General features: G+C 36.8%; 1 protein-coding gene across 1 annotated transcript in view; it reads right to left on the bottom strand.

The window, feature by feature from the left end:
* Positions 1-26,552, bottom strand: part of LOC149807358 (pikachurin-like) — a 185,328-nt gene that overhangs the window by 24,044 nt on the left and 134,732 nt on the right. The window contains exons 10-12 of the mRNA XM_089965835.1: positions 16,796-16,976; positions 16,090-16,168; positions 14,266-14,496 (exon numbers count right to left, since the gene is read on the bottom strand). Of these exons, the coding sequence (XP_089821961.1) occupies positions 14,266-14,496; positions 16,090-16,168; positions 16,796-16,976 (491 nt within the window). The remainder of the gene's footprint in view (positions 1-14,265; positions 14,497-16,089; positions 16,169-16,795; positions 16,977-26,552) is intronic.

Consider the following 26,552-nt stretch of genomic DNA (forward strand, 5'->3'; position numbering starts at 1 on the left):
GGCGTAAAGAAAAGGTATTTCAAGATAACAGTGGCTGAGTAGAATCCATGGGACTAAAGTAAAGGTATTGCAAGTTAACACTGGCTGAGTCGAGTTCAAGGGCCTAAAGAGAAGGTATTGCAAGTTAACACTGGCTGTGTAGAGTCCAAGGGCCTAAAGAGAAGGTACTGCAAGTAAATAGTAACTCAGTAGAGTCCAAGGGCGTAAGGAGAAGGTATTGCAAGTTAACAGTGACTGAGTAGAGTCCAATGGCCTTAAGAAAAGGTATTGCAAGTTAACAGTGGCTGAGTAGAGTCCAATGGCCTAAAGAGAACGCATTGCAAGTTAACAGTAAGTCAGTAGAGTCCAAGGGCCTAAAGAGAAGATATTGCAAGTTAACAGTGACTGAGGAGAGTCCAATGGCCAAAAGAGAAGGTATAGCAGGTTAACAGTGGATGAGTAGAGTCCAATGGCGTAAAGAAAAGGTATTGGAAGAAAATAGAGGCTGAGTAGAATCCAAGGGTCTAAAGTAAAGGTATTGCAAGTAAACAGTGTGTGAGTAGAGTCCAATGGCCTAAAGAGAATGTGTTGAAAGTTTACAGTGACTGAGATGAGGCCAATGGCCTAAAGAAATGGTACTGCAAGTTAACACTGGCTGAGTAGAGTCCAAGGGCCTAAGGAGAAGGTATTGCAAGTAAACAGTGGCTGAGTAGAGTCCAAGGGCCTAAAGAGAAGGTAATGCAAGTTAATAGTGGCTGAGTAGAGTCTAATGGCTTAAAGAAAAGGTATTGCGAGTTAACAGCGGGTGAGTAGAGTCCAATGACGTAAAGAAAAGGTATTGCAAGATAATAGTGGCTGAGTAGAGTCCAAGGGCCTACAGTAAAGGTACTGCACAATAACAGTGGGCGAGTAGAGTCCAATGGCATAAAGAAAAGGTACTGCAAGATAATAGTGGCTGACTAGAGTCCAAGGGCCTAAAGAGAATGTATGCAAGTTAACAGTGGCTGAGTAGAGTCCAATGGCCTAAAGAAAAGGTATTGCAAGTTAACAGTAACTCAGTAGAGTCCAATGGCCTAAAGAGAAGGTTTTGCAAGTTAACAGTGACTGAGGAGAGTCCAAAGGCCTAATGAGAAGGTACGGCAAGTTAACAGTTGCTGAGTAGAGTCCAATGGCCTAAAGAGAAGGTATTGCAGGTTAACAGTGGCTGAGTAGAGTCCAATGGCGTAAAGAAAAGGTATTGCAAGATAATAGAGGCTGATTAGAATCCAAGGGCCTAAAGTAAAGGTATTGCAAGTTAACAGTGGGTGAGTAGAGTCCAATGGCGTAAAGAGAATGTATTGAAAGTTAACGGTTGCTGAGTAGAGTTCAATGGCCTAAAGATAAAGTATTGCAAGTTAACAGTTGCTGAGTAGAGTCCAATGGCCTAAAGAAAAGGTATTTCAAGATAACAGTGGCTGAGTAGAATCCAAGGGACTAAAGTAAAGGTATTGCAAGTTAACAATGGCTGAGTCGAGTTCAAGGGCCTAAAAAGAAGGTATTGCAAGTTAACACTGGCTGTGTAGAGTCCAAGGGCCTAAAGAGAAGGTACTGCAAGTAAATAGTAACTCAGGAGAGTCCAAGGGCGTAAGGAGAAGATATTGCAAGTTAACAGTGACTGAGTAGAGTCCAATGGCCTAAAGAAAAGGTATTGCAAGTTAACAGTGACTGAGTAGAGTCCATGGGCCTAAGGAGAACATACTGCAAGTTAAAAGTGGCTGAGTCGAGTCCAATGGCCAAAAGAGAAAGTATGCAAGTTAATAGTGGCTGAGTAGAGTCCAATGGCGTAAAGAAAAGGTATTGGAAGAAAACAGAGGCTGAGTAGAATCCAAGGGTCTAATGTAAAGGTATTGCAAGTAAACAGTGTGCGAGTAGAGTCCAATGGCCTAAAGAGAATGTATTGAAAGTTTACAGTGACTGAGATGAGGCCAATGGCCTAAAGATATGGTACTGCAAGTTAACACTGGCTGAGTAGAGTCCAAGGGCCTAAGGAGAAGGTATTGCAAGTTAACAGTAAGTCAGTAGAGTCCAAGGGCCTAAAGAGAAGATATTGCAAGTTAACAGTGACTGAGGAGAGTCCAATGGCCTAATGAGAAGGTATTGCATGTTAACAGTGGCTGAGTAGAGTCCAATGGCCTAAAGAGAAGGTATAGCAGGTTAACAGTGGCTGAGTAGAGTCCAATGGCGTAAAGAAAAAGTATTGGAAGAAAACAGAGGCTGAGTAGAATCCAAGGGTCTAATGTAAAGGTATTGCAAGTAAACAGTGTGCGAGTAGAGTCCAATGGCCTAAAGAGAATGTATTGAAAGTTTACAGTGACTGAGATGAGGCCAATGGCCTAAAGAAATGGTACTGCAAGTTAACACTGGCTGAGTGGAGTCCAAGGGCCTAAGGAGAAGGTATTGCAAGTAAACAGTGGCTGAGTAGAGTCCAAGGGCCTAAAGAGAAGGTAATGCAAGTTAATAGTGGCTGAGTAGAGTCTAATGGCATAAAGAAAAGGTATTGCAAGATAATAGTGGCTGAGTAGAGTCCAAGGGCCTACAGTAAAGGTATTGCAAGTTAACAGTGGGCTAGTAGAGTCCAATGGCCTAAAGAGAATGTAGTGCAAGTTAACAGTGACTGAGTAGAGTCCAAAGGTCTAAAGAAATGGTATTGCAATTTAACACTGGCTGAGTAGAGTCCAAGGGCCTAAAGAGAAGGTATTGGATGTGATGTGATGTGATGTGATTTTGATTTTTAACATAGGTTTAACAATTTTTCAGTCATATCTCTACAATGTCTGCAATGTGGCAGTTTATAGTGATGTCTAGCACTGGGGCATCATGCCGCAGACATGTAGCATGATGTCCCACCCAGTCACATTATCCTGACACCAGGCCGACCAGTCCTAACACTAACCTCTTAATGCTGAACGCCAAGCGAGGCAGATGTTAGTACCATTTTTTAAGTCTCTGGTATGACTCGGCCGGGGATCGAACCCATGACCTCCCGCATCTGAGGCAGGAAGGTATTGGAAGTTAACACTGGCTGAGTAGAGTCCAAGGGCCTAAAGAGAAGGTATTGCAAGTCAACAGTGGCTGAGTAGAGACCAAGAATCTGAAGAGAAGGTATTGTAAGTTAACATTGGCTGAGTAGAGTCTAATGGCCAAAAGAGAAGGTTTTGCAAGTTAACAATGACTGAGTAGAGTTGAATGGCCTAAAGAAAAGGTATTGCAAGTTGACAGTGACTGAGTAGAGTCCAATGGCTTAAAGAAAAGGTATTGCAAGTTAACACTGGCTGAGTAGAGTCCAAGGACCTAAAGAGAAGGTATTGCAAGTTAACACTGGCTGAGTAGAGTCAAAGGTCCTAAAGAAAAGGTATTACAAGTTAACACTGGCTGAGTAGAGTCCAAGGGCCTAAAGAGAAGGTATTACAAGAGTCCAAGGGCCTAAAGATAAGGTATTGCAAGTTAACACTGGCTGAGTAGAGTCCAAGGGTCTAAAGAGAAGGTTATGCAAGTTAACAGTGGCTGAGTAGAGTCCAATGGCCTAAAGAAAAGGTATTGCGAGTTAACAGCAGGTGAGTAGAGTCCAATGACGTAAAGAAAAGATATTGGAAGATAATAGTAGCTGAGTAGAGTCCAAGGGTCTAAAGTAAACAGTAACTCAGTAGAGTCCAAGGGCGTAAAGAAAAGGTATTGCAAGTTAACAGTGACTGAGTAGAGTTCAATGGCCAAAAGAGAAGGTACTGCAAGTTAACAGTGGTTGAGTAGAGTCTAAGGGCCTAAAGAAAAGGTATGCAAGTTAACAGTGGCTGAGTAGAGTCCAATGGCCAAAAGAGAAAGGATGCAAGTTAACAGTGGCTGAGTAGAGTCCAATGGTCTAAAGAGAAGGCATTGCAAGTTAACAGTAACTCAGTAGAGTCCAAGGGCGTAAAGAGAAAGTATTGCAAGTTAACAGTGACTGAGGAGAGTCCAATGGCCTAATGAGAAAGTATTGCAAGTTGACAGTGGCTGAGTAGAGTCCAATGGCCTAAAGAGAAGGTATTGCAGGTTAACAGTGGCTAAGTAGAGTCCAATGGCTTAAAGAAAAGGTATTGCAAGATAATAGAGGCTGAGTAGAATTCAGGGACCTAAAGTAAAGGTACTGCAAGTTAAGAGTGTGTGAGTAGAGTCCAATGGCCTAAAGAGAATGGATTGAAAGTTAACAGTGACTGAGTAGAGGCCAATGGCCAAAAGAAATGGTATTGCAAGTTAACACTGGCTGAGTAGAGTCCAAGGGCCTAAAGAGAAGGTACTGCAAGTTAACTCTGGCTGAATAGAGTCCAAGGGCCTAAAGAGAAGGTATTGCAAGTTAACACTGGCTGAGTAGAGTCCAAGGGCCTAAAGAGAAGGTACTGCAAGTTAACAGTGACTAAGTAGAGTCTAACGGCCTAAAGAATAGGTATTGCAAGTTAACACTGGCTGAGTAGAGTCCAAGGGCCTACAGGGAAGGTATTGCAAGTTAACAGTGGCTGAGTCGAGTCCAATGGTCTAAAGAATAGGTATTGTCAGTTAACGGTGGCTAAGTAGAGTCAAATGGCCTAAAGAAGAAGGTATTGTAAGTTAACAGTGGCTGAGTAGAGTCCAAGGGCCTAAAGACAAGGTATTGTGAGTTAACAGTGGCTGAGTAAAGTCCAATGGCCTAAATGAGAAGGTATTGTAAGTTAAGTGTCTGAGTACAGTCCAAGGGCCTAAAGAGAAGGTATTGTAAGTTAACAGTAGCTGAGTAGAGTGCAATGGCCATATGAATTTGTTTTTTTGTGTTAACATTGACTGAGTAGCATCCAAGGGACAAAAGAGAAAGTATTGTGAGTTATAAGGGCTGAGTCAAGTCCAATGGCCTAAAGAGAAGGTATTGCAAGTTAACAGTGGGTGAGAAGAGTGGAAGGGCCTAAAGAGAATATATTATGAGTTATAAGTGGCTGAGTAGAGTCCAATGGCCTAAAGAGAAGGTATTGCAAGTTATCAGTGGCTGAGTAGAGTCCAAGGGCGTAAAGAAAAGGTATTGTGAGTTAACAGTGACTGAGTAGACTCCAAGGGTCTAAAGAGCAGGTATTGTAAGTTAACAGTGGCTGAGGAGAGTGTAATGGCCAAAGAGAAGGCATTGCAAATTAACAGTGACTGAGTGGAGTCTAGTGACCTAAAGAGAAGGTATTGCAAGTTTAAAGTGGCTGAGTTGAGTCCAATGGACTAAGGAAAAGGTATTATGAGTTAACATTGGTTAAGTAGAGTCCAATGGCCTAAAGAAAAGGTATTGCAAGTTAACAGTGGCTGAGTAGAATCCAATGACCTAAAGAAAAAGTATTGTAAGTTAACAGTCGAAGAGTTGAGTCCAATGGCGTAAACGAGAAGGTATTGTCAGTGAACAGTGGCTGAGTAGAGTCCAAGGGACTAAAGAGAAGGTATTGTGAGTTAACAGTGGCTGAGTAGAGTCCAATCTCGTAAAGAGAATGTATTGCAAGTTAACACTGGCAGAGTAGAGTCCAAAGGCCTAAAGAGAAGGTATTGCAAGTTAACAGTGGCGGAGTAGAGTCCAATGGCCTAAAGTAAAGGTATTGCAAGTTAACAGTGGCTGAGTAGAGTCCAATGGCCTAAAGAGAATGTATTGGAAGTTAATAGTGGCTGAGTAGAGTCCAATGGCCTAAAGAGAAGGTACTGGAAGTTTAGTGTGGCTGAGTCGAGTCCAACGGTGTAAAGAAAAGTTATTGTGAGTCAACAGTGGCTAAGTAGAGTCGAATGGCCTAAATGAGAAGGTATTGTTAAGTTAACAGTGGCTGTGTAGAGTCCAAGGGCCTAAAGAGAAGGTATTGCAAGTTAACAGTGACTGAGTAGAGTCGAATGGCCTAAAGAGCAGGTATCGCAAGATAACAGTGGCTGAGTAGAGTCCAATGGCCTAAAGAGAAGGTATTGCAAGTTAACAGTAACTGAGCATAGTCCATTGGTGTAAAGAGAGGGTATCGCAAGTTAAGACTGACTGAGTAGAGTCCAAGGGTCTAAAGAGACGGTATCGCAAGTTAACAGTGGCTGAGTAAAGTCTAATGACCTAAAGGAAAGGTACTGCGAGTTAAAAGTGGCTGAGTAGAGTCCACTGGCCTAAAGAGAAGATATTGCAAGTTAACAGTGTGTGAGTAGAGTTCAATGGCCTAAAGAATAGGTATTGCAAGTTAACACTGGCTGAGTAGAGTCCAAGGGCCTACAGGGAAGGTATTGCAAGTTAACAATGGCTGAGTCGAGTCCAATGGTCTAAAGAATAGGTATTGTCAGTTAACAGTGGCCAAGTAGAGTCAAATGGCCTAAAGAAGAAGGCATTGTAAGTTAACAGTGGCTGAGTAGCGTCCGAGGGCCTAAAGACAAGGTATTGTGAGTTAACAGTGGCTGAGCAAAGTCCAATGGCCTAAACGAGAAGGTATTGTAAGTTAACAGTGGCTGAGTAGTCTAAGGGCCTTAAGAGAAGGCATTGTAAGTGAACAGTGACTGAGTAGAGTCCGATGGCCAAAAGAGAAGGTATTGCAAGTTAACATTGACTCAGTAGACGTCAAGGGCCATAAGAGATGGCATTGCAAGTTAACAGTGGCTGAGTAGAGTCGAATAACTTAAGAGAAGGTATTACAAGATAACAGTAGGTCAGTAGAGTGCAAGGGCCTAAAGAGAATGTATTGTGAGTTATAAGTGGCTGTGTAGAGTCCAATGGCGTAAAGAGACGGTATTGCAAGTTATCAGTGGCTGAATAGAGTCCAATGGCCTAAAGAAAAGGTATTGAAAGTTAACAGTGGGAGAGTAGAGTCCAATGGCCTAAATGAGAAGGTATTGTAAGTTAACAGTGCCTGAGTAGAGTGCAAGGGCCTAAAGAGAAGGTATTGTGAGTTAACAGTGGCTGAGTAGAGTCCAATGGCCTAAAGAAAAGGTATTTGAAGTTAACAGTGGCTGAGTCGAGTCTAATGGCCTAAAGAATAGGTATTGTCAGTTTACAGTGGCTTAGTAGAGTCCAGTGGCCTAAACAAGAAGGTATTGTAAGTTAACAGTGGCTGAGTAGAGTCCAAGGGCCTAAAGAGAAGGTATTGTGAGTTAACAGTGGCTGAGTAGAGTCCAATGGCGTAAAGAAAAGGTATTGCAAGATAATAGAGGCTGAGTAGAGTCCAATGGCCTAAAAAAAAGGGTTTGCGAGGTAACAGCGGTTGAGTAGAGTCGTATGACATAAAGAAAAGGTATTGCAAGATAATAGTGGCTGAGTAGAGTCCAAGGGCCTAAAGTAAAGGTACTGCAAGTTGACAGTGGGCGAGTAGAGTCCAATGGCCTAAAGAGAAGGTATTGCAAGTTAACAGTGACTGAGTAGAGTCCAGTGGCCTAAAGAAATGGTATTGCAAGTTAACAGTGGCTGAGTAGAGACCAAGGGCCTAAAGAGAAGGTATTGCAAGTTAACACTGGCTGAGTAGAATCCAAGGGCCTAAAGAGAAGGTATTGCAAGTTAACACTGGCTGAGTAGAGTCCAAGGGCCTAAAGAGAAGGTATTGCAAGTTAACACTGGCTGAGTAGAGTCCAAGGACCTAAAGAGAAGGTAATGCAAGTTAACAGTGGCTGAGTAGAGTCCAATGGCCTAAAGAAAAGGTATTGCGAGTTAACAGCAGGTGAGTAGAGTCAAATGACGTAAAGAAAAGGTATTGGAAGATAATAGTGGCTGAGTAGAGTCCAAGGGCCTAAAGTAAAGGCACTGCAAGTTAACAGTGACTCAGTAAAGTTCAATGGCCTAAAGAAAAGGTATTGTACGTTAACAGTGGGTGAGTAGAGTCCAATGGCCTAAAGAGAAAGTGTTGCAAGTTAACTGTGGCTGAGTAGAGTCCAATGGCCTAAAGAAAAGGTATTTTAAGTTATAAGTAACTGAGTAGAGTTCAATGGCCTAAAGAAAATGTATTGTGAGAAAATAAAGGTTCGTCATATTCTAAGTTTCCTTCATCAAATTCTTGTTATGTTTTTGCCAAGGATGGTAACAACAGTTTTTAATGCACATGTGCTCTCTTCCTTTTATTACAGGATGAAATATGAAATAAAACTTCTTTATCTTTAGTAGCAATATTTCTATTACATCCCCGTGAGTAAAGATCTGCTCATGATTGGACTTTAAATACATGGAATTTGACTCATTTTTGCATGTGTGAAATTTTGGCTGGAATCTCACAGATTGAAATGCAAATGAAATTATGCAGTCATCCTTTAACTGGAATGAGAGCTGATAAAAAATTCATGAAATTTACTATAATGAAACTGTTTTATGGAGCACACAAAAAAAAAACAGTTGAGTTTGTATTTGGAATATTTAAGTTTTTGAAGGGAACACAGGTGACTTGAGACAGGCTTAAAAGTCTACTTTGCTTGCTATACAGGTCATGTGGGTGAAATGGGGCAACTAATTTGCTGGAACTGCCCCACTTTTATGGCATTACAAACAGCATCATAGTCAGCGATTAGTGAAGCATTTAGAGTGGTTGTCAACGGATTAGTGAAGCATTTAGAGTGGTTGTCAATGGATTAGCGAAGCATTTAGAGTGGTTGTCAATGTTAATTAGCACTCAGAAGAAAAACTGTAAAGAAAGAAGCAAGGAAACATTTATTTCTAATATTCATTTTTACATGTCAAGGTGTTGCAATATAACATTTCTACACCTTGGCATGATGAAACCTATTTCTTGGCAGCAATACCCTTCATACAATGTGTCCATCATTTTACTTTTCCACTTTCCACTGCAAATTCCATAAAACTTAATGTTGTCATTGATATTCACATTAGTAAAGACACGAGCATGTTTTACAGCAGGGGTCTCAAACAACTCAGATCACCATGAGGGCCACATAAGGACTAGTACACTGGCCCAATGGCCACATCACTTAAACATTTTCAGTGGCTCTGATAAAAGGTAGCCAGTGGAAATTTTGGAAACAAAAAGGAAATGATGTAACAGTTAAATTTTATCAAAACTGGCTGGCTGTGATTAAAAAATCTGCATTATTAATTATTTTATGAATTTCGGTTGTCATTGTGGGCTGCTGGTAATAACCCCATCAGTCACATGCAGCCAGTGGTTAACATGTTCGAAACCCGTTTTACGGAATACAAAGACCCTTCCCCGTATCAAATGAAAAATCATATTAATTTATATACCAAAAACATGTCACTAAATCTGATATCCAGGCGTAGGCATGTATTTCACTGGAACACTAACATGAATAGCATATATAGCTATCTATAATCTACTACGAAGTAAATTGGGGGTAAAGTGCCTTCAAGTCTTACACAATGTTTGTTAAACCTAATGTCCAACCCTAGTTAATCTACTTGAGCCAGTTTTATGGAAATCCACACTGGAGTTACAATTCTAATAATTTTAAAGTCCATAATTACCAAACAAGAAGTGAAATTTAGAATATATATATATATATATACATATACATATACACACACCACATACATTAAGAATAACATGGCATTTAAAATGTTTGTATAAAGCAATTTGATATACCAATACTATTACTACACGTGGCGCAATAATACACACATATAAACATTCTAGTGACTGTCTGCAGTTGATTCAAGAGCAGTGATGAATTTCCACACTTTAATCATTAGTGATGCATGAAAATAACGATAAAAAGTATTAATAATCCTCGTTTTCTAAATGAATTTAATGATACACATTTTCATCATAATCCTTTCTGATTTCTGTTCCCCCTTCCCCCTCATGCATAACGGACTACACAGAAATGTGGAGTGAGAGAGAAAAGGAATTTGGGCTTCATTAAAACCTCAAAATAGAAATTACACCTAGTAACCTACAAGAAAATGGTTTGTCCTAATGATACATATGCACTTTCCTTGGGATTTATCTAGTGTTTATAAATGACACAAAATTTCAAACCATGTCGACATTATACAGTAAACTCCTCGGTTACGTGGTACATATACTGTGATGTATTTAATGTTTTCTTTTTTTTGTTGTTTCTTAAACATACTATAATGTTCTAAATATTGATTATTATTAATTAAATAATAAAATGGCCAAAGGCCTCTTTCTCTCTCTGGACCATAGTAGCAAGAAATGGGCTAAAATCTATGAAATGACGAACATAGAGGATTTTTGTTTGTGTCATCCCACGATATCTCTGGACTTCTGAATGATTTTTTGTTTGTTGTGGGGTTTAATGCCAATTTTCAACACAAGATAGGATCTACATGGTGGCCAGTATTAATGGTGGAGGAAGAACCCAGAAAAACCCCAGAAAGAACCTCGACCCACGAGAAGCTACTAGCAAGCTTTCTCACATGCCAATATAGGTAGAACCCGAGACTTGAACCCATGCAGACAGAGTGAGATGGCAGTGATCCAAAATGGTGAGCACTTTAGACCACTCGGCCACTCGGGGCCCTGGACTTTTGAATGATGGTAAAAGTTAAGTCAAACTGACCAAAGGAAGATAGGGAGAGAGAGAGTTTTAAAGTCAAACCAACCTGAGAGAGAGAACAAGTTTTAAAGTCAAACCGACCAGAGAGAGAGACAGTGATAGAGAGAGAGACAGTTTATGCTTGGTTGTACTGTTGCTAGCGGAATAATGACTTAGATCAACTGTAAATATATTAAAATATTTTAATTACCTCTTGTTGGTTCGTTATTTCGCTTAGTTTCTATTCCACATTAATTTCCATGAGCCGGTAGATGCATGGCTTAGCGTTCATGTGAATGGCATAGCTACCCAAGTGTTCATAGTGCTCAATTTTTATTATTAAAACCATCTTTCATGTTTAAATCATAAGCGTCCATTATATTGATTTAATGAATCTGAAGAAAAATAGAAACTAAAAAAAGAAAACAATCAACTTATCAATATGCAAAGGTGATTGTAAATAGTCACAAAAGGCATAGAACTACATTTTGAAGCGGACACACTAGGGGATGTCAGGAGTTCATTCACTAGGCCAATATACAGCTGCCTGTAGTAAATCTAAACTCTATTCAAAGGGGGAGGGGCCCCGAGTGGCCGAATGGTCTAAAGCGCTCTCTGTTACGGATGACTGCCATCTCACCTCTGTCTGCATGGGTTCGAGTCTTGGATTCGGCTAATGTGGGCATGTGAGAAAGCTTACCAGTAGCTTCTTGTGGGTTGGTGATTCTTCCAAGGTTTTCCCAGGTTCTTCCTCCACCATTAATACTGGCCGCCATGTATAGCCTATTGTGTGCTGAAAAATGGCGTTAAACCCTACAACAACAACAACTGTTCAAAGGGCAAATATATGTATTTGTATGTGATATAAATAAAATATATGTACAGTATGTATGCTCTGTATCAGTGATATACCACTCATTGTATACATTTTTCATTAAAAGGACACTCGGCAAGCCTTGTTTCCTTTTAATGAAAAATATATACATCTTGTGGTATATCAATGATATAGCATACATACTATATATATATATATATATATATATATATATATATATATATATATATATATATATATATATATATATATATATATATGTGTGTGTATGTATGTATATATACACACACATCATGAAATAAGGACACATGATGATGAAACATATGCATGGGATAATTATGGACATATTGTCCCAAATGTCAAAAATGTCAAGTTGGCAAATGATCAAATCATTTCCATCACTTGTCAGTTATTCCAGTAAATACAGATATTTTAATGATATCTGACCCTGTTTAAAAAAAAATATTCTATCATGGGTAACTTTCACCTTAAGTAAATTCTATTTGTGGATCAAGAAAAGACTTATCCAATCTTAAGGTGGGTATCAAAATTCAAAATTGCCTTACCCTGGTCCCATGTATAGCCTAAATAAAGCCACAGCACTGTTACAGTCACAAACCCTGACACAATTTTGATAAGAAACATTTGTGCCAAGTTTAATCAAAACTAGTGCAGTCATTATGGAAAAGATGTTCTTAACATATGTTCCATATGGCTGCATTAGAAACTACATTATTGATAGGGGAACCACCTCAGAGATAAGTTGAGCACAGCATAATCTAAAAAATAAAAATAAAAACATTCCTTCTAAGCTTAACCCTTTACCTCATAGAGCATAGTGACAAAGTGCAGCTCGCTATACATAGAACACAAGTTACCTAGTCGACCGCATACGCATAGCTTGCCTGTGAACTATTAAGCAATGTAGTGTATGTTACGTTTAACTGCAATTTTAACCATTTTACATTTTTGGGACACATTACATGTGGAACAATTTAAGAGTAAAGTCCGATTGTTATAGCTGTGTAATTATTTATCACAGAAGAATTTGTTATGTGCTTTAAAATCTGGAGAGAATTCGTTCACCGTCATGTCAGTGAGGCTGTGTGACCAACCGTAGAGCTGCCATTTCTCATACTCCAAATTTACAAGTTTTTCATCTGTGTCTACATCACTAAGTCATCTAAATTTGATAATTTATAAAAACTAATTGCAGCCTATATCAATATCAGGGCCTTTACCTAGGTTATTGAATCTTTCATAGTTGTGATTCTAATCATGAAAACTTCGTAAGTACTGAATGAAATCCGTGACCGCCATTTTGGAGAGTGGAGATTACGACCCAGTTACTTTAAATAGCAGATATCGACCAGTACATAAACAGTGACCACGTGATCTGACGTAATTGTCATTCACAGAAATGAATGTAGTATCTAATAAGAGGTTTTCCCCGAAGGTGGCGCTACGAAAACCGGCTTAAAATGGCTGATGTTTACAGCAGACGTCAAAAGGCGCTTCTATGGGACTTTTGTAGAAGCGTCAAAAGTCGCTTCGATGCGACTTTTGTAGAGGCATCCAAAGACGGTTGTATGAGGTAAAGGGTTAAGCAAAAATGGTCCAGTAAATTTCTGAAGTAGAAAATAACAAATATGGGTACATGGATGGATAGATGCTGGGCCATGCCAAAAAATACACCATTCCCATAACATCAATGTATTAAAAAAATCTGAGCATATTTTAGAAATTTTGCATTTAAATTGTGCAGAAAAAGAATAATGGCATATTAGAATATATGAACCTTCCTATTCTGATCATGCATTCATTGGTTAAATTCTATGCAGTGAAGTCATTTAGTAATGACAGCCGTATTTGATAGCATCATTTGTGCAGACTTACAATGTCTTCATCCCAAATGCTTTCAAGTTTTATCAAATTCTATTCTGTGGTTTTTGAAATGTAGTCATTTTATGTTTGTAGTAATGGCAGCTTCATTTGATGGTGGATCAGCATTATACGTAAAAATTAGAAAGACCTGCCAGCCAGGATGCTTTATGTCTAATACGATCAAATTCTGTTAAGTGGTTCGATCTTTTCTAATTTAAATTAAATTCTGTGGTGGATCAGCATTAGCTGTACAACAACCTGAACTCATTCTAATCCAGGATCCTTTCTATCAAATTTGGTTGAATTCTGTTGAGTAGCCTTTGAGAAGTCATTTAAAAGCTTTACTAATTTGAGTAACAGCAGCTACTTTTGAAGGCATGCTAGCATCATTTGTGCAAATCAAAAAGGTCTCATGCCAGGATCCTTTCTATCAAGTTTTGAACATATTTCATTCTGTAGTTTGTAAAAAGTAATTTTAAAAAGGTCTTTCTATTTCTAGTAATGATGTTGGATCAGCATAATTTGTGCAGTCTTTAAAGGTCTTCATATGAGGATGCTTTCTGCCACATTTGATCAAAATCTCTACAGCTGTTCTGGAGAAGGCAGTTCGATTTTACTGGGCCTATTTTTAGTAAAAGTGGCAAAATATTTGATGGAAGATAACCATTTATAAACATTTTTAAGGCATTATGCCAGGATGCTCTCTGCCATGTTTGGCTGAAATTGATCTGGAGGTTTCTCTGAGAAGAAGTTGAAAATAGCAATTATTGACAGACAATGGATGGAAGGCCCTAAAAACACTTGGCCTTTTGGCACAGTTATCACAGACAGTAGACAGACAATGGAGGGAGGGCCCTAACACTTGGCCTTGTGGAAGATATGCTAAAAACTATGGAATTTGTCATAGACAGCTTGCAGGCACAAAAATGTGCATGCACTCAAAACTTTAAACTTGCTCTTATAGATGCATTTTTTGTATTCAGTATTCAAAACAATGCATCTAACAGAATTGAAAGACATGTGCAGCTTAATGCCATATTGTCTGAGTTTGTAATTTTGAATATCTGGTCTAGTAAACATACCTCTGAGCATGTATATAGTGCCAAACACCATCAAACAATCTGGAATCATTATAAGACAGGACCGCCTCTCCACTGCCCAAATTGTATCGGAACTGAAGAGCACCATCTATAAATCCCAAGGCAACATAATCACTGGATGAATCCATCTCATCCTGACTGCTCCAAAAGAGTAAACCCTGTGGGCTTTCTGGCTTGATGGCTATTCTTATGTCTATCTTGTTTCCACTGATTCTAAAATAACACAGAAAAAAGAAATATTACAGAGACTGCCTTTGGAAGCTCAGTAAACCTTTCTCAATGACAGATGTTCCAGTTTTCACATATCAAGCAAGAAAAGGGAGTTTTTCAAACAGATGCTCTAGTCAGTATCCTGACTGGATTTCTGCTGCACATGGCATCATGCCAGTGAAATGCTTATGATTCTGCTTATACAGCCAGTAAAGTCACTATTAGCCTAACTAGGTTACGGAACTTCTAGCATGTCCAGGTATCCAAGTAGGAATTCTGGGCATATCCTGGATGGAACTTTTAGTACATCCATGTAGAAACTTAAAGCATATAGTGACAATCTCTAGATGTTACACTTTAGTGTAGCCAGTGATGCAAAAGATATGTGACTTGCATAACTTTAACATACAAGCTTAGCATTTTCGATGTCATTCCTGCTGTTATTGATGCTTCAAAACTTATAAAAGAAATCTATGTCTAGCTCTTAAAGGTCAAGATAATAGAAACAATGCGGTTTATGAGAATGATATAAATTTCATTTGGCAACTCCATGTGACCACTATGTATGGTACAGCAAATATTATACATTATATGAAAGCTTAGATGTCAATCTGTTTTTTGCTTTTCTAATATCAATGCCTGCTTTGCAGATCAAAATAACACAACCACAACTTTATGACAGCATTGGTATAATATGATCATAACATCAGAACAGCATCAATACATGATTATAACAATATAACGGCATTAGCATAGCATAATCATTACTTTATGACAGCATTGGTATAACATGATCATAACAATATGACAGCATTGATACAAAATGATCACAACATTTAGACAATACTGGCATCACATGGACATAACAATAACATTATAACAGCATCAGTATGACATGATAATAACATTATGACAGCATCTATATAACATGATAATAATATTATGACAGCATCAGTATGACATGATAATAACATTATGACAGCATCTATATAACATGATAATAACATTATGACAGCATCAGTATGACTTCAAGTTTTACCTAAGTGTATTCTAGCATTTTTAACTCAGACAGACTTGATGCAAAACACAAAATGACATGGCTGTGACTTTTGACTCATGTTAAATAATGAAAAAATGAAAAATTCTTACCCAACTTTAATAATTGCTACAATAGTCTTATGAAACAAAAATGATAAAAATATATATACAAACTAAGATTTTTTAATATTTAAACCTGTTTACGACTGCTGTAAATCAACAGATTTCATTTTTTTAGCTGAAACATGTATCTCAGTGTGACATACTCCAAAAACTTCACTCACCAATACATCATTTTCTTTGGTGTATTTGATAAGATTCCCATATCTTCAATTGTGTGCAAATTTGATCAATTTTTAAATACTCATTCAGCCACTGTACTTCTTCCCATACTTCTCTATGCAATGACCCATACTATGGATAGGTATTCTGATAAAAGTAGCACATGACATGCTCTCATAGTTAGTATCCTTTAATAAGGGTTTTGACCAGGACCTACAGACGTATTATACTGAACACAGAATTTGGTACAAGTCAATTAACAAGAGATCTTATTACCTTTTTGCAACTTTTTTCTCCATATACATAAGATAGCTTTCTCCCATAAATCTTGGACTGTCAACTGGGTTCTTGGCCTCTGAAATATAAAAACTATATTTATGAAAGATGTTGACAAAACATTATTCCTGAAAGAAGAAAAAAAAATGCAGTAACATTTAAAAGGTGGTAACAAAAGGTCACCCTTGGGTCAACCGTCATTGTGGGCAATACTTTACTGTTAGCAAAGTACTAAAAATGGATGCATCATAAATAATTAATAATAATAACTGTAGCAGCAATTACTGCGTGAATTCTGGGGGGAAAAAGGCAATTTTTACTTTAGTTTTTAACTCAAGCCTCTTATCCTGAATACAGATTGAATTTCAAGGACATGCTGAATTTTTTATTTTTTCTTCTTTTATTTACATCACAAAATGTCACCAGAACTGGCAAAAACAACAGCTTGAATTGTTAGTAGTACACCGATTGAGAATTAGGGAGATTTTAGATACTTGGCTGCACAATGATATACATTATTCTCCACTGTGATACATCTGAGTGGGCTGCACAGTGTGGAGGTAAACTTGCAGGATTAATGAAAACACTGAGGCATGTCTTTGAAACGCAAGGATTCTGTTTAGTTGAGCACTCATATAAAGTTAATGAGATTTTGGATGTAGCATTTATCTAGTTGTACATTCCAGCAAAGGAAACAGTTCGTTACCTTTTTCACAGTTGAGGCCGATATACCCTAGTGGGCATGAGCATGAATAGACATCCCTTTTTGGTACACACTCTCCTGCATTTAAACATGGATGACCAACACATGGATGCTCACAACCCTCAATGTTTACACCTGATATGGCATCCTCCATTAACTTCAAAGGCTTATTATTGATTAAAATCTGAAATTAGGAAGAAAAATCATTAATCAAATCATTTTCTACAAGCTTGATATCATAACATTACAACTGTTGCAAAGATCAATTTAAAAAAAGAAAAAATGTATGACTTGTGGTAATTACCACCTACTGTGACAAGTCAATGTACTGAGAATAATGATGGCTTTGATAGCTGAAGTGATACTAACATAATATCCAGTTGAACAACAGAACTACAGTGATACACATGCTGCTATAAATAATCTTCATAATATTTTTCTACATTTTCTTTTCTGTATATGTCACCAGAGAATTTATGTTAATATTTTAAACATTACTTGAGAGATTATTATTTCCTTTTAATTGAGTGTTCTACTATTGTTTCAAATATTACCATTTGTGGAACAATCTTCAAGGGAGATTACTACTATCAAGTCTAATAATTATCCCAAATTGGAGTTGCCTTCCTTTACATTGAAAAACCCATTTGATCTAAAAAGTTTGTTAATATCTTGTCCAAGAATTATCTCATTGTCCAGAAGGTTACCTAGTTGCTCCCTGGCTACCGTTGGCAAGCATTAAAAGTGACAATGAATCAGTTATCTGTTTAGAACATATATCAATAAATAATAACTTGTCAAGAAAATAAAAAATAAATACAAATTTCAACAAATCAATAGGTATATGTTTTTGCCAAAAGGATTAGTTAGCAGGCTACAATACATTGAAAGTCTGTCAATGTTGTAAATGAATAACTCATTGCAAACCATAAATCCTTTGCATCTAATCTAGTACAGCAAGTCTGTCAATGTATCTTTTACAAAATAGAATACTTATTCAAAACTGGATAGACACATGCTGCCAAACCATAAGATATTCTGCAGTAATCTGTATTCAATATATTGAACTTGTTTCCTTAAGGCTGTTCCAGTAAAACATATACCCCCAGTGGGGGAGGCACTTTAAAATTCAACCAACCCACAACAGAATCAATTAAAAAGAATTATGATCCACCGCCAGATAAGTTTTAATTGAAAAACACTGCCCCTTACAGAAGCATATTTTTTTAACATAATTTCTGGCTATAATTTCTGGGCAGTAGAAGCAATTTTAATGTTGGGTTGGGGACAGAAGCAATTTAAATGACAGCTGGCTGGAGGTAATCTACTTAATTCTTATACATCACATAATCTACTGCATATTTTTATTTGCATTCATTCATTATAATCAACCTTTAGTCCTTTTGTTTGTTTGTCTGTCAGCCATGTATGTCTCTGATACTGTGAAATCACAAATTTTCATGGTGACTTTTATTTGTATATGTCACTGATCAGTCCCTTAATACCTACTAATTTAACGTCCATGAATACAGATTTTATAATAGGGGTTTCTATTCTAATACAGAAATCATGAATTTGTATCCAAACTAAATTGTGTATTTACTAAAGTGATCACTATGTTTTGCTATTTTTTTCTTCTTAAGCATACTGCTTTTGATTAGAATAACAGTTAAATCTTGTATTGCTTTAAATGTATGGTCAGATGCTATGATTCCTTGTTAATATTTTTTCAATAAATGTTTTGGTAAACTTATAATACATGATTTGTCAGAAAAAACAACAACATTAATGCCGGTGGAAGTGATGTTGCATTATTTCTGCCTACGTTTACACTGTATCATTTCTTGTAAGAACATATATTTCAGTTACCGATGTCTTATTTTTATGCTTGTTGCAACACTAATATAAAGTTAAAAAAGCAAAAGTATACCAAGTCAAACATTTTTATATCATTAATTAGAATTTTAAAAATGGATGAAAGTCAAGGGATCATTTACTCGTAAAATCAATGTCATTGCAGTTAACTGTAATGTCAACAGCATCATCATCATCACTGATGGCCTAGCAGTAACATTCTGCACTCTCAATCCAGTTGTCACAGGTTCTATCTCCCACTTCTATTCTTTCATATGAGACTTATACCTATGGCCTGAAGGGCTTTCATGGTAGAGTGGTATCAGTTGGTTGCTTGTCTTGTGATACAGATCTGAGGGGCTTCCATGGCAAAGTGGTACAAGATGCTTGTCATGTGATTACCTGCCACCAATATGTAAATGAGAATGCTGTCAGTTACTTGTGGAAGTTCAGTGGTTCTGCATAAGTGTTGTTTGGTGTCTCAAAAGTACATGGATTTTCTTCAGCAGTAAAACTGACTGCCATATATAGATTCTCTTGATCTGAAAATGGTGTAAAGGCCATAATGATCTACCGAAACCCAAGATCTCGTGTCTAAATGACTTCGGCTGTTGGAGATAAACATGAAATCAACAGAGGCTCCATGTGCCCAAGTATACTAAGGTGCCTGCTTTTACATCACTTGCACATCTCACAGAGTGAGTTTTTGTCACAGATCAACCAATTTGGGTTGGTTGTCTTTTGGGGTTTTTCCTCCACCTAATATATTGTTAATAAAAACCCAAAAAACAAACAAAACAAAACTAAATCAATCAACTAATCAACCGTGGCAACAACAGCAAAGGTACTAGTCCATCATTTTTGCCACTGCTGTATGAGTTTATAAATTTTGACTAGTAATTTTTGTAGACCTTTGAATATCATCAATTATGCCTTTCTGATAGTTACCAAAAAGGCATCATCAGTTTGTACAGATGGATTTTTCATGGTGAGCATATGAGTTGGAGAAGTTTTAAGCAATCCTGCATCACACGCTGCCAAAAAGTTTACGTTTTAGATTATCTAAAGTTTCTCTAACAATGTCCATTGTTCCAACTAGAACAGTTGTAACTTATTCAAGCTATATTCACCAATATCTGGATATGCATCTGTAATACACATTTGAAACAAAGTATGAAAATGCATCAATGTTTTTCAATGATGCATTTGTATTGAGCAACAACCAGAATCAACAAACCAGGAAATTAAAGTATTCACATCTCTCCAGCAGAAGTACAGTGTATACAGTATATACTCACATATAAGACCATTTGCGCATAAGCCTACCCCCAAACTGAGCAGGTATAAACACCAGAAAGTGCATGACCTGCATATAAGCCAACTCACAACTCTGCGCAATCTCAAGATGTACGAGAAAAGTTCTAAATGCATTTATTTAGACAAACTTATATTTTTTAAAAATTACATGTATACTTAAGTAACTTATTTAATTTTCTGTTTTCTTATTGTTTCTGTCTAATTTAGATTTGTGTATAATTTGACCAAACGATGACAAGAATTTAGCAATCGTGAGTTGCTGTAACACTATTTCTCCCTTTTGAATTGATTGTTTGTTTATGCATTATTGCATTAGACGTTTTATATCAGTGCACCCGTAATTATGATTTTACTTTGCTTTGAAATTGTAAATATCTAACTCATTAAAATGTAATCCCTGTATGACAACACAACAAACAACAAAACAGTTTGATTCAACGCTTGCAATCAGGCTACTGAACCTATTTACATAATGGTGCCACCACATGTACATTGTAGCTTTGATTATGCGCTGAACTAAGTACATCCCTTGGAGTTGAATCATGGGCACTATCGTGCTAAACTTCACTATCTCCAAAATACAATAATGAAGTTTCAGAAATAATGCTTTGAAAATTATGCTAATACTGTAAAAGCTGAGTTGTAGTTTGCTTTAATGCAAGTGACCTTACACCATATCTGTCAACTTTCACACCGATATGAAAAAAAAACTCCCAATTTTTGGGGTTGCTCCACGCCTACCTTCCGATTTCATTATATCTTCTGATTTTTGCTGAGAACTCCTGATTATTAATTATGTCTTCGATTTTCATTTCTTCTAAAAAGAAAAGTCCTATATGTGAATTACTGTTGTGACAAAACAATTACTTTACTAGAAAGAATTCGCTTTCTCACTAAATAGAATGTTAAGTTTAAACATTATTCACGCAAATTAATGATCTTTTTTACGGCTACAACAATACAAAAATAAAAAAAATAAACCAGAACAAAAAATAAATCACAACAATAAAAATGTCCACAATTAATTTCAATCCCAAGAATGATCACTATGAATGCTGTAACTCCATATGCTATAGCACCATTCCAATGAAAGAAACACGAGTGAACACCTGGCATTTTTATACTGTATATACCAATGTTAATCACCACCGTTTAATTAAAAGAAGAAATGAAAATACATACCACGTTGCAAATGTGTCCTCAAAAATTAATTCAGAATACATGTTTTATAGTACACAATACTAAATGCTTTACAAGCTGACAATAAGGGAATAAAGTTGGATATACAACGAAGGAAAAAAAGTTGCTACATGTAGGGGCCCTGAGTGGCCATTAAGGATCACTGCCATCTCACCTCTGTCTGCATGGGTTCGAGTCTCGGGTCTGGCCAGTGTGGGTATGTGAGAAAGCTTGCCAGTAGCTTCTTGTGGGTCAGTGGCTCTTTCCGGGGTTTTCCTGGGTTCTTCCACCACCATTAATACTGGCCACAATGTATAGCCTATCTTGTGCTGAAAAATGGTGTTAAACTCTACAACAACAACAAAAGCCACATGTACAATACCATAAGGCTGCCTATTTAGGCACCTTTAATTCAACAAAATTGGGAACCCTTTATTAGCCAATCAATTGCCTCTACACACAGTAGTGTAGAATGTGGTTTCTTTGAATTACAATGGAGGGTCAGTCGTTTTCACAAAATAGTTGCATTGATAATTAGTCGATCTTGCTTTCTTGTTTGTTTATTTAAGAATAATCTTTAGCTATTGTGCAGTTTGACCACAGCTGAACAGAATATGAAAGTAGGGCACGTCCTGGGGGAAAATAGGGTGCATCACAGGGAGAAACAACCAGTCTTTTTGCGAATTTCATGCATCACTGGACCAGGAAGATTGATCAATATTTAGCAAAAACAAGGCTTTAAAAATGCCAAGAAAAACCTCCCAATTTTAGGTCCCAATCTCTATTTTTTTATTCAGTCTCCCTACTTGGCTTTTGAAAAGTTAATAGGCATGCCTTATGCCTTATACCCCATTTCACAAAACTACGGTAATTGTGCTAATATTATGGAATAAAAGGCATTACACATCATTTTACTGGTATAGTTGCCGGTCAAAATTCCCTCTTAACCCTTTACCTCATAGAGCATAGTTACGAAGTGCAGCGCGCTATAAATAGAACACCTGTTACCTAGTCGACCACATATGCATAGGCCTACCTGTGAACTGTTAAGCAATGTAGTGTATGTTACGTTTAACGGCAATTTTAACCATTTTACTTTTTTGGGACACATCTATTATATGTGGACAACTTTAAGAGTAAAGTTTGATTGTTATAGCTGTGTAATTATTTTTCTCGGAAGAATTTTTTATGTGCTTTAAAATCTTGAGAGAACTCGTTCAACGTCATGTCAGTGAGGCCGCGTGACTAACAGTAGATGCCATTTCTCATACTCGAAATTTACATGTTTTTCATCTGCGTCTACATCACTAAGTCATCTGAATTTGATAATTTATAAAAACTAATTGCTGCCTACATCAATATCGAAGCCTTTACCTAAGTTACTGAATCTTTCATAGTTGTGATTCTAATCATGAAAACTTGGTAAGTACTGAATGAAATCTGCGACCGCCATTTTGGAGAGTGGAGATTACGACCCAGTTACTTTAAATAGCTGATATCGACCAGTGCATAAACAGTGACCACGTGATCTGATATAATTGTCATTCGCAGAAATGAATGTAGTATCTAATAGGGGGGTTTTCCCTGAAGGTGGCACTATGAAAACCAGCTCAAAATGGCTGATGTTTACAGCAGGCGTCAAAAGGCGTTTCCATGTGAATGGAGTAGAGGCATCAAAAGGCACTTCCATACAAATGGAGTGGAGGCGTCCAAAGACGCTTGCATGAGGTAAAGGGTTAACACAATCCAGTTTCCGGGTTTTAATGATTAACTTTCCTGTACTCCTGTCACAAAATGAAAGATAAATTCACCGACTATCAACATAGGAGACATTGAAACATCAAAATTTCCATTGTGCCAAAACACAAAACTAAAATTGATTCATGTTGAATCTTAGTTGATCTGTATGAGGATTTTAGCCTTTATTATTATCACTCTTCATGAACATGTAAGATATGATGGTTATGTGCCTTGTACAATTAAACGTGCATACCTTTTTAAAAATATTACCTAAATTTGAGCACATGATTTAATGTAAATGAAACAGCTACCAAGGACTAGCTGAAATGTTATCTGGAAGAATGCAATTTGGTCAAAACAATGAAGGAAGCAAAATCTGCATCTAATATAATAAATAAGGATTTAAGTGATGCTATGCACGTGTTGCAATGTGTAAGTACTGTACATTATAGTTCAGCCTGGTCTCGTAGGTAAACTCAACCAGCCGGTAAATTATTAAGTCTGTATTTACCTTTATTTTCATGCTGGAGAAATCAGAAAATATGCACATGCAAAATAATAAAATAATCAATCATAGTACTTTATAACACAGATAGTTATTTTCTTTACATGCCTATGTCTTAGGACATGGAACAAAAATTATTGTTTCGTGTCCCAAGATTTACAGCCATTACAGTAGTCAATATTAAGACCTAAAAACTGTCAAGTTTAGACATTGGCCTGCTGATAAGCTGACCCCCTTTCTTCCAGGCATTTATTTTTTTCATAAAGTATTCGGCTTATACGCTAGTATATATGGTAAACATAATCTGCCAATTTTTTTCCAACCATACTGATTCAATGGATATAATCACCAGAATGGACAGAAACAGACCAGAACAGATATAACTAGAAGATTAAAACTGATTTGATACATCTTTTAAGTAGCTAAATTCACTTTGGTTTAGTTAACTGTACACCCTTTATTGTCTTCCCTTTGATGTAAATTCTTACTGAAACTGAGAAAATAATGTTGCACACATCAAAAATGAGGCACACTTCTACTCATTACTGTTTTTAATATACTTCTCCATTCCAGTCTGTTCTTATGATCTTGTCCCCCAACATACTGTTTGTCTTGTTTATGATATGTATCTAAATTTGTCAATTACTTTTCCTACTACTATACAAATGACTGTAAATATGCATATCAATGTGAAACGTGACAAGGAGACTAAATCCAAGATTAAAAACCTCTACATTTCTGGATGTATTCTGCTTGGATTCCATGTTTCTGCACAAAACTCAAGAATTCAGGACTTGCCTGTACTTATTCAGTTCCCACTGTAAACCTGAGCAAACACCATGATATTAAAATTCAATAAATTTTGAGTGCTCATGATCAAATTTGTATCAGTACAGACACATCTATGATGACGGCTCTTGTGAAAAGAACACCATAACCGCTGTGCCATTTTCTGGACCTACACAAATTTGAAATGTGTGCTTTCAATACTGCACCAAAGAGTTAGCTGCTGATTTCAGTAATGAGTCTTCTAAACTCAGGTCTGTAAAGGGATGAAAATTATGTTAATAAAACAGTGTTGATCATTTTTTTCAGTTACAAGTAGGACAAGCTCTCAAAAGAATCTTTTTCCTAAAATCTTACTTTCATTATCAACCAATCAGGGACAGCCAAACCCATATATATACACTCTATTTTATCTTCACTCATGCATAGTATCGTACTCATTCTTTCATATCTGTAGTGAGTCCTTCAACAACTCTCAATGGTTGTTGGCCTTTTTCGACCATGCTGAATGGACATACTGTAAGATAATGTTCAAGTAACATACCATGGAATAACCAGAGACCAATAAAATCAAATAAATTAGTCCAGTTATCTGCCATACAGGGATAATGCCAGGATTTCAGGAGTTTTGTGTGTGTGTGATCTCCAGTGAGGAAGAGGTGGTAGGAGGAATAGCCATTATTAAATATCTCCCTAACACTTAAATATCTGTCACTCTTTTTTACTGTTCCACTCTGTTAAGGCTCTACTGAAATCAAAATACTCAAAGAGATGTCATCTCTAGTTGTACAGTGATTATTACTGTGATGTCATTGGGCATGGTCTCGTGGTTGTGGTGGGGTCTTGGCTGGGATGGCAGAAAGACCATAGGCTTACTCCATATTAGACAGCTAATTATGATGTTGTCAAAAGAATTAAATAATTTCTAACAATTCAGTTGGACTTGGAATATATACTTGATTCATAGTCAATGAACAGGTTCTAAATCTGATGTGTTTATTTTAGTGCCATGTTCCTCCATCACAATGAAGATTTTCAAAGGTGAAAAAAGTATAGTTGCAGCCTAAATTATGATCACAGCTACTTCAAATGTTATTTAATGTGAGACTTTAATGCCTTATAGCTTCAGTGATTTTTGGGTTAAAAAAATAAAATAAATTTCTTCTCAAACAACTCAATTTGGTGCAGATTATATTGTTTTTTAATGATACTGCGAGAATTCTTGATGTGTAAAAATTGCACAAGAAATGAACATCAGATCAGAAAATTAATACCACTGGGAAAATACTGATAGGAATATACAGAAATAATGATATTAGTATTTAAATGGAATATGTGGTGACAGTACAAGTGCTGGTTCTACAACTTTGCAAAATACATCTTGTACCACTATTCTGTTGTTTCTAACAACACTGTAATAGGGCAATAATTTTTGCACACATGAAGTTGACCCACTTTTTACTTTAATAGTTTTAGATTTTACAACAAAATTAAGCACATTTTACCTTTTGACAATAATACATGATTATAAATATTCAGATTGCAAGAAAACAGAAGTACAATTTCATTAAAAGTACTGGTACCAGTAAAACTAAAATAGATGATAAAATAGAATCAGCATGAACAGATTAGTAGTGTAGTAAAGAATCCATATATCAGAATAACATCAAGTATTTTTTCACCAATTTCATTAGTTAATGAAACTGCTTCAAAATGTTGTGTACTAGATAATAGTAATCCAATTTGTAATACAAATACCAAATGATGGCTTGGAACCAAGTGCCAAAAGCTCTGCAATATCACCATGATCAAAATATACATAGGAAGAACCAAACACAAACAGGACAAATTTTATCCATCCTACTTTTAGTTCATGCAGATCAGTCTTTTATGTTTAATGTCATTTAATTCTTGCACATAGAGAGCATGTACTTCCATTTGGTAATACATCTGCATGATATGTAAGTTTGTCTCATTATTCTTTTGTTGCCACAGTTGTTCTGCCAACTAGAGATCTACACACACTTAACTATATTGTATGGGGATTCTCTGATGTTCCCTAAGAGCATTAAACTGTTAATTGTTTCTGAATTTAATATAATCCTCCAATGTGTATGAATATTATTCTGTGCTGAGAACTCCTTTCATTGCCTGCTGTCTGAAACGCATATGCATAACTAGCCTGAACAAGTTACTGTTCTTTAACATCTCACAGGTATGGTCCCATGGGTATTTATTCTCTCTTAGATATCTCTGTTCAAAAAAAAAAATTTCAGAGCTCTCACTAGGATTTTAAAACGAGGAGTCCAGGACTCCCATTATGGTAAAAATAGGAGTCCCACCAGCAAAAGTTACAGTCTCCTCTCAGAAAACTATGCA

This window comes from Sinohyriopsis cumingii, chromosome 1 (genome assembly GCF_028554795.1).
Source record: "Sinohyriopsis cumingii isolate HCF-2022 chromosome 1, ASM2855479v2, whole genome shotgun sequence".
Taxonomy (NCBI): Eukaryota; Metazoa; Mollusca; class Bivalvia; order Unionida; family Unionidae; genus Sinohyriopsis; species Sinohyriopsis cumingii.